At 43.9% G+C, this 13,465-nt stretch overlaps 2 protein-coding genes across 2 annotated transcripts in view; both read right to left on the bottom strand.

The window, feature by feature from the left end:
* LOC120110623 overlaps window positions 1-5,021 on the bottom strand; it is a 5,073-nt gene extending 52 nt beyond the window's left edge. The window contains exons 1-3 of the mRNA XM_039126192.1: window positions 3,596-5,021; window positions 155-342; window positions 1-56 (exon numbers count right to left, since the gene is read on the bottom strand). The exon at window positions 1-56 is cut by the window's left edge and continues 52 nt beyond it. Coding sequence (XP_038982120.1) covers window positions 1-56; window positions 155-342; window positions 3,596-5,021 — 1,670 coding nt within the window. The remainder of the gene's footprint in view (window positions 57-154; window positions 343-3,595) is intronic.
* Window positions 5,022-9,728: 4,707 nt separating this feature from the next.
* Window positions 9,729-12,556, bottom strand: LOC120110624. The gene has a single exon (XM_039126193.1). It carries the CDS (start codon window positions 12,554-12,556, stop codon window positions 9,734-9,736), a length of 2,823 nt encoding a protein of 940 aa, XP_038982121.1. The 3' UTR covers window positions 9,729-9,733.
* Window positions 12,557-13,465: the final 909 nt, after the last annotated feature.

Genomic DNA, 13,465 nt, shown 5'->3' on the forward strand with positions numbered 1-13,465 from the left:
TCCGGCACCTTATCTAAGTCGTGAACAACACCCCAACGTTCACAGTTCCGCATCCCCTGTTTTAGCTTCAAAACAGAGCCATGCTCATCCCGATTGCCTTCCACGATTTTCTCTTTGAATCAATCCAACTCCTTCCGAACTCTCCTGCATTCACGGGATCCAAACAGAATTCATCCTCATCACCCGTTCGCATATGCTGTGAATCTCCCCTGTTTCGGAAACAGAACAGGCCAATCTTCCCTTTGCGATCAACCTTCCAGCCGTTCCAAGCACCTGAATTCATTCTTATCCACAGAATAATCTCAGCATCCCTTGCATCTTGGTCCACGTCCTCGCCATCACCTGCAGCCGAAGATCAAGCAACATCCCATGGATCACGGATCATCAACTTCTTCCCAACGTCTGCTATCATCCCGATTAACCCCAGCTCCTTCATTCTGTTTTCTTCCCAGTGTCTATATCTCCATGGGATAAAATCAAATCCCACAGACTTCCCAGCTTCAGCCGAGTCCCAAACTTCATCATCTCCCAACCGTATCACTCTTATCTTCACCTCGTTCCAATGCCTCCCCAATCTGTGAACGCGTCCCAGCATCCCGCTTCTTCTGGATCATCTCCCATTCACGGACGTGATTCATCTTTATCCAAGCAAACTTCAGGATTCCATTCCTCCCAACGGCTTTCTTCTCATCTTCCTTATCTCACCGCGTCCAAGGATCAAGGAGCAGATTCATCTGCCTTATCCCATAGCTGTTCATCCTTATCTGCACTCGGAACAGGGGAGGAGAGAGGGCTGGTGAAGGCTATAAAAGGAGGAGGAGACGGACCCCTTGAATCCCATCTCTCCTCAGAGGCCAAGTTCTCCACCGGGAGAAGAAGAGCTTGGCTCTTCTCAGGGAGTTCCCACAAGAAATAAAAAAAAAAAGCAGAGGAGGGAGAGAGGTTTGGCTATTTTGGGAATATTTCAAAGGAGAAAGAGAAGAAAGGGATGGGAGCCCGCTGCTGTGCTGCTGCTGCCGTCCACCACTCCATAAAAGGCTGATCTTCTCTAGGGCCGGATGTAGCCCTAATAAAGGGCCAAGGGTTTTATATTTTTGATTTCTATTCTTGGAGTTGTATAATCTTTATTTTGTTCTTAATGAATATTTTATTTCATCTCATATTTAATTTCTGTGATTTTAAGTATGATGTTTATACAACTGTTTTTCATGATCACTAAGTAAATATAAGATAGTCCATGCCTAGGAAAGATGCGATGTGCTGCCACCTTAGATTAGGATAGACATTTCATGCCAACTGAAGATGGATTATGCCTAAATTACTTTTGTGAATTTCTATTCGAATGCTTATTAGGCTTGTAGCCAATTTGCATGTTAATCCAAGAACGAAATAAAATATAAATAACCCTTGTTCCGATGTTAGTGGTGAATTTCTTGCCCTAGATTCCCTTAAACTGATATCCCTTTAATTGCATTTTCTTTTATTAAATTGCTTAGTTTAATAGTCTTCACAAATTCATCCTTTTAAATATTTTTATTTTTAAGAAAACAACTATACCCAATCCCTGTGGATCGATACCCGTAATCACTATCCTATTAGATACGTGCTATTGCGTGGTCTTTAAAGTTGACTATCAGAAGCATCATTAGTCTCATCAAAAATAATATGAATAGATTCTTCAATAACAAGAGTTTTTTTTGTTGAAGACTCTATATGTCCTACTTGATGTAGAGTATCCCAAAAAGATATCCTCATCAGATTTGGAATCAAATTTTCCTAAGTTATCTTTGTCATTATTATGAACAAAACACCTACAACCAAAAACATGAAAATAGTTTACTTTGGGCTTTCTATCTCTCCAAAGTTTATAAGGTATTTTCTTAATAATTGGTCTCAATAAAACTCTATTTAATATATAACATGATGTGTTAATAGCTTCACCCTAAAAATACTTTGGGAGATCACTTTCACATAACATGGTCTTAGCCATTTTCTCTAGGGTTCTATTCTTTCTTTTCACCACTCCATTTTGTTGTGGAATCCTAGGTGCAGAAAAATTATGAGTTATCCCATTTTTACTACAGAATTTTTCAAATAGATGATTTTCAAATTTCGTTCCATGATCACTCCTAATAGCTATAACTGAAGCATTTCTTGCGTTAGTCACTTTCTTATTGAATTTCTTAAATACTGAAAATGCTTTATTTTTACAAGCTAAAAATATGACCCATGTGTATCTAGAGAAATCATCTACAATAATAAGACTATACTTGTTTCCACCAAGACTTGTGGTCCTAGTTGGTCCAAAAAGATCCATGTGAAGTAGCTCAAGGGGTCTAGTAGTAGAGACACAATTTATAGGTTTAAAAGAACTTCTAGATTGTTTGCCAAATTGACACGCTTTACAAATTTTATTTTTCTCAAATTTTAGCTTTAGCAAACCAATCACAGAATCTCTTTTAACTAATTTAGATATAGTATCCATACTTGCATGACCTAATTTACGGTGCCATAACCAACTTGCATCATTGACCTTAGTATCACTAGCTACTAAGCAGCGGCTATTTTTGGCAAGATCTTCAACGTCTACTACATAAACATTGCCGCGTCTTAGTCCTTTAAACACTAAGCTATTGTCAATTGAGTTGGTTATGATGCATAAAGATAGCTTAAACAGAACATCAAAACCTCTATCACATAATTGACTAACGTTAAGTAAGTTATGCTTAAGACCATCTACAAACCGAACATTATCAACAAAGGTTGAAGGGGTGATTTGTATTTTACCGATACCAATGATGATCTTGGTTATTATCTCCAAAAGTCACCGCACTTCCTTTTCTAGACTCTAGGGTGAAGAATTGCTTCTTGTCATCCGTCATGTGTCTTGAGCAGCCACTATCCAAGTACCAACAGTTTTTATTGAGCTTGGCTGCAAGACACTCCTCCACAAAAGAAATCATACAATTTTAGGTACCCAAGTTTTTTTGAATCCTTCAAGGTTAGTTATGTTGGTTCCTTTTGGAACCTAAATCTTTTTAATCTTTCTTGTAGCTTCAGTTTTTCTATGGTTACATATATTAGCTTTATGTCCTACTCCACCACAACAAAAATAAGTTACATTTTTAGTTTTACTTTCACCGGCTTTTACAAAAAAGTTTTTAAGAAATTTTTGTTTGTTCTTAGGCTTATACCCTAATCCGGCTCTATTAAATACAGCTCTTTGACTATTAAGAATCATTTCTAATTTTTCAGAACTATAGGTAAACTTCTCAACTATAGGTTTATATTTTTCAAGTTCTTTTGTTAAGTTTAGTTTTTCTGTTTTTAGTAAGTTTAAATCTTTTGTAAGGTTATCTTTTAGAGTTTGATTACTGTTTTTAAGTTCTAAAATTTTTTTAGTTAGTCTTTCTTTATCTTTAATTAAGGCATCAGTTTTTTGAGTTAGCAATTGGTTACTTGTTTTAAGTTCTAAGATTTCTTTGATGATGGAGTTCTTATCCTTAATCAATTTATCATTTTTATGAATGTAGGATTGATTAGTTAGCTTCAATTCTTTGTTTTTAAGGTTTCAATTCTTTATAGGATGGAGTACCAGGGATTATATCAATAGCAAACTCGACATCTCTATCAGGAGGTAAGCCAGGCAGATCATCAGGAAAGACATCAGGGTACTCACTGACTACTGGTATATCCTCAATTCTCTGTTCAGACTGTCCAGAATCTGCAATTGCGGCCATAAAGATGGGAAACTCCTTTCTAAGGGATCTTATGCCCTGTATAGCAGACACTACCTGAGAAGAAACACCCCAGTCATCACCCATAAAACTGAACTCATCAATACCCGGGATCCGGAAGGTCACCCTCTTCAGAAAACAGTCTATGGTAGCGTGGTATGCAGCCAACCAATCCATACCCAAGATTACATCAAAGTCATGCAGATTCATAACAATCAAATTAGCTCTCAAATCTCTACCCTCAACTAGTACTGGACAGGAAATGCAGATCTGACTAACTGTCATCGTACCCCCAGCTGGAGTACTAATGCATAATTTCCTCTCTAAGGAAGAGTAGTGTAAATCGCACTTATGCACATATGAAGATGAGATAAAAGAATGCGTAGCACCAGAATCAAATAACACATAAGCATAAGTGGAAGATACCAACAGTGTACCTGTCACTACAGTGTTGGATGCCTGAGCATCCTGCTGAGTCAGTGCATAAACTCGTCCCTGGGTACGAGATCCTCCTCCCCTTTGCTGCCTGGGGACAGCTGACTGGGTAGCCTGTACTGGAGTGAAGGAAATCTGTCGTTGAGGAGCTACAGAACTCGGTGGCCTCGGCGCAGATCTAGTACGAGGACAACTAGAAATCCTGGGACCCGGCTGACCACACTTGAAACAAACTCCAGAAACAGTCTGAGTCTGAGGGCACTCAGCTATCCGGTGGCCCTGCTGACCACACCTGAAACATGCCCCAATACCAGGCCGTGTCTGAAGACACTCAACAGCTCTATGTCCAGTCTGACTACACCTGGAGCACACTCCTGATATCCCCCTGCGATCCGGTGCAGTCCTCCCATATGGAACTCGCTGCCCTGCTCCTGGACGGAACTGCATAGGTCGGCGCATATGCCGCTCACTGTCAGAATCAAAGTCCCTGGTCCTCTTCGACTTCCCTTTCTGAGCATCCTGTGTCTCCTTCCAGATGATCTCCATATTTTTAGCTCTGTCAACTAGGTCATCATAATCAGTCGAGTGAACAGCAGCTGAACCCTGACGCAGGCGAGGCCTCAGTCCTTCCTCAAATCTACTCATCCTAGATTTAGGGTCTTGGACAAGAGATGGTGCAAAACGGGACAACCGATCAAACTCAGCTTCATAGTCCTCCACAGTCATACTCCCCTGAGAGAGGCTCAGAAACTCCCTCTCCAGCTCCCTGATACGACTGGAAGGAAAATACTTGGAGTAGAAGGCTATGCGGAATCCCGGCCAGGTCACAGATCCTGCATCCTGCATCATGGTCCTCTCTACAGACTCCTACCAATGATGAGCCCGGTCCTGAAGCATATAGGTGGCAAATCTGATCTTCTCCTCCTCAGTACAACCCATGGCCCTGAAGGCCTTCTCCATCTCATCTATCAAACATTCGGCCTCTTGGGGATCGGTAGTTCCCTTGAAGGCCGGAGGAGCCAACTTCCTGAACTCTGCTATACTCCTCCCCTGATCTGAAGAACTAGCAGAGGGAAATAGCTGCTGTGGTCCCCTTTGCTGTCGAACTAACCCAACCACCTCTCTGATCAGCTCCATCACCTGGGTCGATCCTCCCATCCTGCTCTCCTGGCCATGATCTGGCCCATCCAGTACTGTCTGATCAGTCTCGTCCCCCTGGACTCTCTCAGTCGGATGAGAAGTGGCTGGATCACTCCCGATAGTCTCGATCAGGCGGCGAGGTGCCACACGTGCACGGCGGGGCGGCATGCTGATACATACACAAATAACACAACATCAGGGTTAGATCCATCCACCGTAAGATTTTCTACCCCACTATCATTTCTTCACATGTGTCGCTATATTCCTAAGTTTTTTTTTTAATTATTATTATTTATTATTATATTTATTATGATTCTGTTTTAATGTCCCTAGTGATCTTTAACCTATGCTCTGATACCAATAAATCTGTCATGCCCCGAACCCGGGGCCCGGGGCGCGAGCAGACGCCGCGCACCTGCAGGGCGGACCCCGCAGGCACGCAAGGCAGATAAATCAGATCAACCATCAATAACTAATTAAAGATAAATTTCAGTTTTCATATCAAATGTCCATATATACATAAGTCAAAAGAAAGTCCATATCTACTAGCTAATTACATCGTGATCACTCTATCCCGTAATCCCCATAATCATATATCATAACCTGCAAAAATGTAAATGGTAGGAGTGAGCTAACAGCTCAGTAGGCAACATCATGCAATAAAGTCATCATATAACATGTCATGATGCATATAAAAAAAAAAAGGCTAAAACTCATGAATCCAAAAATTCACACAACAATCCGTAAACCCGATCCGAGACTCAAAATAACTCAACCGCATGACTACGGCCACATCACCCAGTGGCATGGTTACACCATAGTGCCAATACAACTCTCCGAAGAGCCGCTCCACTGAGCCAACACACCACTATGCCGCACCCCCTGGTGCCAAACTCACGCTCCACCGAGCCGCTCCGAAGAGCAAAACGCACCCCTGTGCCGCCACTATTCTATCACCGGTGGTCGCGGTGTCGGAACTAGTTCCTCAGTACAAGTCGACAGGGCCAACGTATCATCCCATTGGCGGGGCCTAGACTATAGTCACGCGAATTTTAAAAATCAACAAATCAACTTTCCAACTCAAGTCATGAACAAACTCCCAATAGTACAGTACATAACAGTTTATAAAATTAAATATTATTTTCTAATTCTAACACATAATGCCCATAATAATTTAATAGTTTATGAAATTAAATGCTTAATTCTAATTCTAACATATAATGCCAATAATAAATCATAACATCAACATATGCAATGTACATGTTAAAATTCTACTTTAAAGCAATGGGTCACCTAACTGGGTTCGCTTAAAAATCCCTGCCACAGATATCATGAACCCCTGATTAAAACATAAACATTATTTATTTAATTAACTAAGAAACATAATTTAAATAATTTTCAAACCCTTAAACTCCTAAGTTCATAGATCCAAGAATGGGCCCCTAAGATCAAACATAGACCCTAAAATCAGAATCCTTTAAACCCAAGTCAATTGTGACCCAAAACAGATTAGGCCCAACTGAACCAAACCAGATTACAGGTCCAGATCAGATCTCGGGCCCAAACCAACCCAGCCCACAGATCCAATTAGGTCCAACTCAGCCCAACACAGATTCCCAACCCAACCCAAACCAGATCTGATCAGACCAGATCAGATCAAATCTTGACGAACCAGGTTATACTTACATCAGGCTAACCCAAATTCCTGACTCAGATTCAGACCCTAATCAAAATCCATTCACTCAAATCCAGATCAAACCCAATACAAAGATTAGATGGAACCGGTTCATAATTCAAACCGGTTCATGGTCTGATCCCCACTTGAGGCACGGAAATCAAAGCAAAGACAAACCCAGGAAGGAGAAAGAAGAAGAAGAAGAAAGAGAAGAAGAAGAAGGAAGAGAAGAAGAAGAAGAAGAAGAAGAAGAGGGAAGAAGGGGGGGTGACTGGCGTTTCCGGTCGGCCCTCGGCGGTCGACCGTGGCCCTCGGCGGCGGCGCTCGGCCAGCCGCCGTCGGCCACACCACTGTCACAAGCGGCGCCGGACGAGAAGGAGAGAAGAAGGAGAGGGAGAAGGAAGGAAAGAGAGGGACCGGGGCTGGGAAGCCCGGCCCCCTGTTCGCCCACCTCCGGCCGAACCCGTTTCGGCCGGATTGACCCCGGCCGGCCACCGTCGGCCGGTCGAATCCCATAAAAATATCTTCCGAAACAGGGGAATGAAAACCGGTTGGCATCCCTCATTTCTCCCCTTAAATCCATAAAAAGTGATTAAAAAAAATATATCTTTCTCACCTCCGGTCGTCAACGGATGGATCCCAGGCGGCGTTGGCGGCTCCGGCGGCGGCGGTGGCTCCGGTAATCCTCTCAAGAAGAGGGAAGAAGATGAGGGGAAAACCCAAATTTTTTTAGAGGGGTGGGGAAGGGATGGGGCTGGGATGGAGCTCTCAGAGAAGAGAGAGAGGGAGAGAGAGAGAGAGAGAGGGGGAGAGGGAGAGGGAGAGAGGGGAAGAGGGAAGAGGGGGGGTGGGGCGGAGATCCCGCTGGCCGTTCGGCCGGCGTGGTCATCGTGGTCACCCCCACGATGACCCAACTGAAGTCGGCACCCCTTGCCGACTTCAGTATGTTGGGCCCTAGGACGGGCGCAATTCAGGTCTTCACACTCTAACCAACTAAAAAAAAAATTCGTCCTCGAAATTAAAACATACCTCAATCCGAGAACAAGGCAGGAAACTTCTCTCTCATCTCCTCCTCCAGCTCCCAAGTAGCTTCTCTCTCACTGTGATTGTTCCACTGCACCTTTACATAAGAAATCGTGCGCCTCCTCAAAACTTGGTCCTTCCTATCCACTATACGGATAGACTGCTCAACATAAGAAAGATCTGCGCGGAGCTGCAAAGGTGCCACTTTAATCACATGACTGGGATCAGCAATGTACCTTCTCAACATAGAGACATGGAAAACAGAATGGACCCCCGATAAGGCAGGTGGAAGTGCCAGCTTATAAGCAACAGCTCCAACTCTCTCGAGAATCTCGAATGGTCCCACATATCTCGGGCTGAGCTTACCCCGAACTCCAAATCGCATTACCCCTTTAGAAGGGGACACTCTGAGAAAAACATGATCTCCGATTTGGAATTCCAGATCCCGCCTCCTGATATCAGCATAACTCTTCTGTCTGCTTTGAGCTGCCCGAAGTCGTTCTCTGATCAGCTGAACCTTCTCCACTGTCTGCTGAATAATCTCTGGACCCAGAATTTTCCTCTCCCCCACATCATCCCAACAGATAGGTGATCTACACTTCCTACCATACAACGCCTGATAAGGAGCCATCTGAATACTTGCCTGGTAGCTATTGTTATAAGCAAACTCTACCAACGATAAATGATGATCCCAAGAACCCCTCATATCAATAGAACAGGCTCTCAGCATATCCTCTAGAATCTGAATGGTCCTCTCGGATTGCCCATCTGTCTGTGGATGAAAAGCTATACTGAAGCTAAGAGTGGTTCCCAATGCTTTGTGCAAACTGCCCCAGAAATGAGCCACAAATCGGGAGTCTCTGTCAGACACTATAGATACTGGAACTCCATGCAGCCGTACGATCTGCTCAATGTACAACTCTGCAAATCTCTCTAGTGTCATCCCAGTCTTAAATGCTAGAAAATATGCTGATTTGGTCAATCTGTCTACAATCACCCAGACTAAATCATTACCTCTGGGGGTACGAGGTAGCCCTGACACAAAATCCATAGTAATATGCTCCCACTTCCACTCTGGGATCGGAAGGGGCTGAAGCATACCAGCTGGTCTCTGATGCTCAATCTTAACTTGCTGACAAGTTAAGCATTGAGATGCAAATTGGGCAATCTCTCTCTTCATATTGTTCCACCAGAACACAACTTTTAGATCCCTATACATTTTTGTACTACCAGGATGCACTGTATATTCCGTACTGTGAGCCTCCTCCATAATTTCCTTCTTCAGACTAGGATCATCTGGAACACAAACTCTGCCAATGAACCTCAATGAGCCATCCTCATGTATATGAAAATCAGGCTGAGATCCAGACTCAACATCTTTCTTGATCTTCTGGAGCCGAGAGTCATCCACTTGCGCTGCCTTAATTCTGTCAATGAGTGTAGGCTGGACTCGCAAGTTTGCCAACTTCAAGGTAGCATCCTGCAGATATACCTCTATTTCTGCCCTCCTCAGATCCTCCAGGATATTTCTCTGAGTAGTAATCAAGGCTGCAACATTTTCTGAAGATTTTCTACTTAGAGCATCTGCTACTACATTTGCCTTCCCAGGATGATAATGTATAGATAAATCATAATCCTTCAGTAATTCCAGCCACCTTCTCTGTCTCATGTTCAGTTCCTTCTGAGTGAAAAGATATTTCAAACTTTTATGATCAGTGAATACCTAGCAAGTCTCTCCATAAAGATAATGTCTCCAGATCTTTAAGGCAAAAACCACAGCTGCAAGCTCAAGATCATGAGTGGGATAATTCTCTTCATAGGGCTTAAGCTGTCGGGAGGCATAAGCAATAACCTTCCCATTTTGCATTAACACACAACCCAAACCCTTTTTGGAAGCATCACTGTAAATGGTAAAATCAGTACCGGTAACTGGTAGGGTCAGAATAGGTGCTGATACTAGACGGTGTTTCAATTCCTTGAAGCTCTTCTCACACTGATCCGACCATTCAAACTTCACTCCTTTGCGAGTGAGTCGAGTCAGGGGTCCGGCAATACTAGAGAAGCCCTCCACAAACCTTCTGTAATAACCGGCTAGTCCAAGGAAGCTGCGAATCTCAGACACATTACTCGGTCTGCTCCAATCAATCACAGCTTCAATCTTCTTTGGGTCAACCATAATTCCTTCCTTAGAGATAACATGCCCCAAAAACATCACCCTGTCCAACCAAAATTCACATTTCTTTAATTTACCATACAACTGATTCTGCCTCAGTGTCTCCAAAATAATCTTCAAGTGATGCTCATGCTCTGCCTGACTCCTTGAATATATCAGAATATTATCAATAAATACTATGACAAATTTATCCAGAAAAGGCTTAAACACTCTGTTCATCAGGTCCATAAATGCTGCTGATGCATTAGTCAAACCAAAAGGCATCACAAGGAACTCATAGTGTCCATACCTGGTACGGAAAGCAGTCTTGGCTATGTCAGACTTCTTTATTCTCAGCTGATGATATCCAGATCGAAGATCAATTTTGGAAAATACCTGAGCACCTTGAAGCTGGTCAAATAAATCATCAATCCAGGGTAGAGGGTACCTATTCTTAATAGTCACTTTATTGATTTCCCGGTAATCAATACACAGTCTCATGCTACCATCTTTCTTCCTTACAAATAATACTGGGGCACCCCAAGGAGAGACACTAGGTCGAATGAAACCCAGATCCAATAGCTCCAGTAATTGGTCCTTCAGCTCTTTTAGTTCAGCAGGGGCCATTCTATAAGGAGCTTTAGACAAAGGTGCAGTACTAGGGATTATATCAATAGCAAACTCGACATCTCTATCAGGAGGTAAGCCAGGCAGATCATCAGGAAAGACATCAGGGTACTCACTGACTACTGGTATATCCTCAATTCTCTGTTCAGACTGTCCAGAATCTGCAATTGCGGCCATAAAGATGGGAAACTCCTTTCTAAGAGATCTTATGCCCTGTATAGCAGACACTACCTGAGAAGAAATACCCCAGTCATCACCCATAAAACTGAACTCATCAATACCCGGGATCTGGAAGGTCACCCTCTTCAGAAAACAGTCTATGGTAGCGTAGTATGCAGCCAACCAATCCATACCCAAGATTACATCAAAGTCATGCAGATTCATAACAATCAAATTAGCTCTCAAATCTCTACCCTCAACTAGTACTGGACAGGAAATGCAGATCTGACTAACTGTCATCGTACCCCCAGCTGGAGTACTAATGCATAATTCCCTCTCTAAGGAAGAGTAGTGTAAATCGCACTTTTGCACATATAAAGATGAGATAAAAGAATGCGTAGCACCAGAATCAAATAACACATAAGCATAAGTGAAAGATACCAACAGTGTACCTGTGACTACAGTGTTGGATGCCTGAGCATCCTGCTGAGTCAGTGCATAAACTCGTCCCTGGGTACGAGATCCTCCTCCCCTTTGCTGCCTGGGGACAGCAGACTGGGTAGCCTGTACTGGAGTGAAGGAAATCTGTCGTTGAGGAGCTACAGAACTCGGTGGCCTCGGCGCAGATCTAGTACGAGGACAACTGGAAATCCTGTGACCCGGCTGACCACACCCGAAACAAACTCCAGAAACAGTCTGAGTCTGAGGGCACTCAGCTATCCGGTGGCCCTGCTGACCACACCTGAAACATGCCCCAATACCAGGCCGTGTCTGAAGACACTCAACAGCTCTATGTCCAGTCTGACCACACCTGAAGCACACTCCTGATATCCCCCTGCGATCCGGTGTAGTCCTCCCAAATGGAACTCGCTGCCCTGCTCCTGGACGGAACTGCATAGGTCGGCGCAGATGCCGCTCACCGTCAGAATCAAAGTCCCTGGTCCTCTTCGACTTCCCTTTCTGAGCATCCTGTGTCTCCTTCCATATGATCTCCATATTTTTAGCTCTGTCAACTAGGTCATCATAATCAGTCGAGTGAATAGCAGCTAAACCCTGACGCAGGCGAGGCCTCAGTCCTTCCTCAAATCTACTCATCCTAGATTTAGGGTCTTGGACAAGAGATGGTGCAAAACGGGACAACCGATCAAACTCAGCTTCATAGTCCTCCACAGTCATACTCCCCTGAGAGAGGCTCAAAAACTCCCTCTCCAGCTCCCTGATACGACTGGAAGGGAAATACTTGGAGTAGAAGGCCATGCGGAATCCTGGCCAGGTCACAGATCCTGCATCCTGCATCATGGTCCTCTCCACAGACTCCCACCAATGATGAGCCCAGTCCTGAAGCATATAGGTGGCAAATCTGATCTTCTCCTCCTCAGTACAACCCATGGCCCTGAAGGCCTTCTCCATCTCATCTATCCAACATTCGGCCTCTTGGGGATCGGTAGTTCCCTTGAAGGCCGGAGGAGCCAACTTCCTGAACTCTGCTATACTCCTCCCCTGATCTGAAGAACTAGCAGAGGGAAATAGCTGCTGTGGTCCCCTTTGCTGTCGAACTAACCCAACCACCTCTCTGATCAGCTCCATCACCTGGGTCGATCCTCCCATCCTGCTCTCCTGGCCATGATCTGGCCCATCCAGTACTGTCTAATCAGTCTCGTCCCCCTGGACTCTCTCAGTCGGATGAGAAGTGGCTGGATCACTCTCGATAGTCTCGATCAGGCGGCGAGGTGCCACACGTGCACGGCGGGGCGGCATGCTGATACATACACAAATAACACAACATTAGGGTTAGATCCATCCACCGTAAGATTTTCTACCCCACTATCATTTCTTCACATGTGTCGCTATATTCCTAAGTTTTTTTTTAATTATTATTATTTATTATTATATTTATTATGATTCTGTTTTAATGTCCCTAGTGATCTTTAACCTATGCTCTGATACCAATAAATCTGTCACGCCCCGAACCCGGGGCCCGAGGCGCGAGCAGACGCTGCGCACCTGTAGGGCGGACCCTGCAGGCACGCAAGGCAGATAAATCAAATCAACCATCAATAACTAATTAAAGATAAATTTCAGTTTTCATATCAAATGTCCATATATACATAAGTCAAAAGAAAATCCATATCTACTAGCTAATTACATCATGATCACTCTATCCCGTAATCCCCATAATCATATATCATCACCTGCAAAAATGTAAATGGTAGGAGTGAGCTAACAGCTCAGTAGGCAACATCATGCAATAAAGTCATCATATAACATGTCATGATGCATATAAAAAAAAAAGCTAAAACTCATGAATCCAAAAATTCACACAACAATCCGTAAACCCGATCCGAGACTCAAAATAACTCAACCGCATGACTACGGCCACATCACCCAGTGGCATGGTTACACCGTAGTGCCAATACAACTCTCCGAAGAGCCGCTCCACTGAGCCAACGCACCACTGTGCCGCACCCCCTGGTGCCAAACTCACGCTCCACCGAGCCGCTCCGAAGAGTAAAATGC

The sequence above is a fragment of the Phoenix dactylifera genome, chromosome 4, assembly GCF_009389715.1.
Source record: "Phoenix dactylifera cultivar Barhee BC4 chromosome 4, palm_55x_up_171113_PBpolish2nd_filt_p, whole genome shotgun sequence".
Lineage (NCBI taxonomy): Eukaryota > Viridiplantae > Streptophyta > Magnoliopsida > Arecales > Arecaceae > Phoenix > Phoenix dactylifera.

Excerpts from the sequence above, each read along its gene's own strand:
- LOC120110624 (XM_039126193.1), bottom strand. The coding sequence starts at position 12,556 with ATGGGAGGATCGACCCAGGTGATGGAGCTGATCAGAGAGGTGGTTGGG.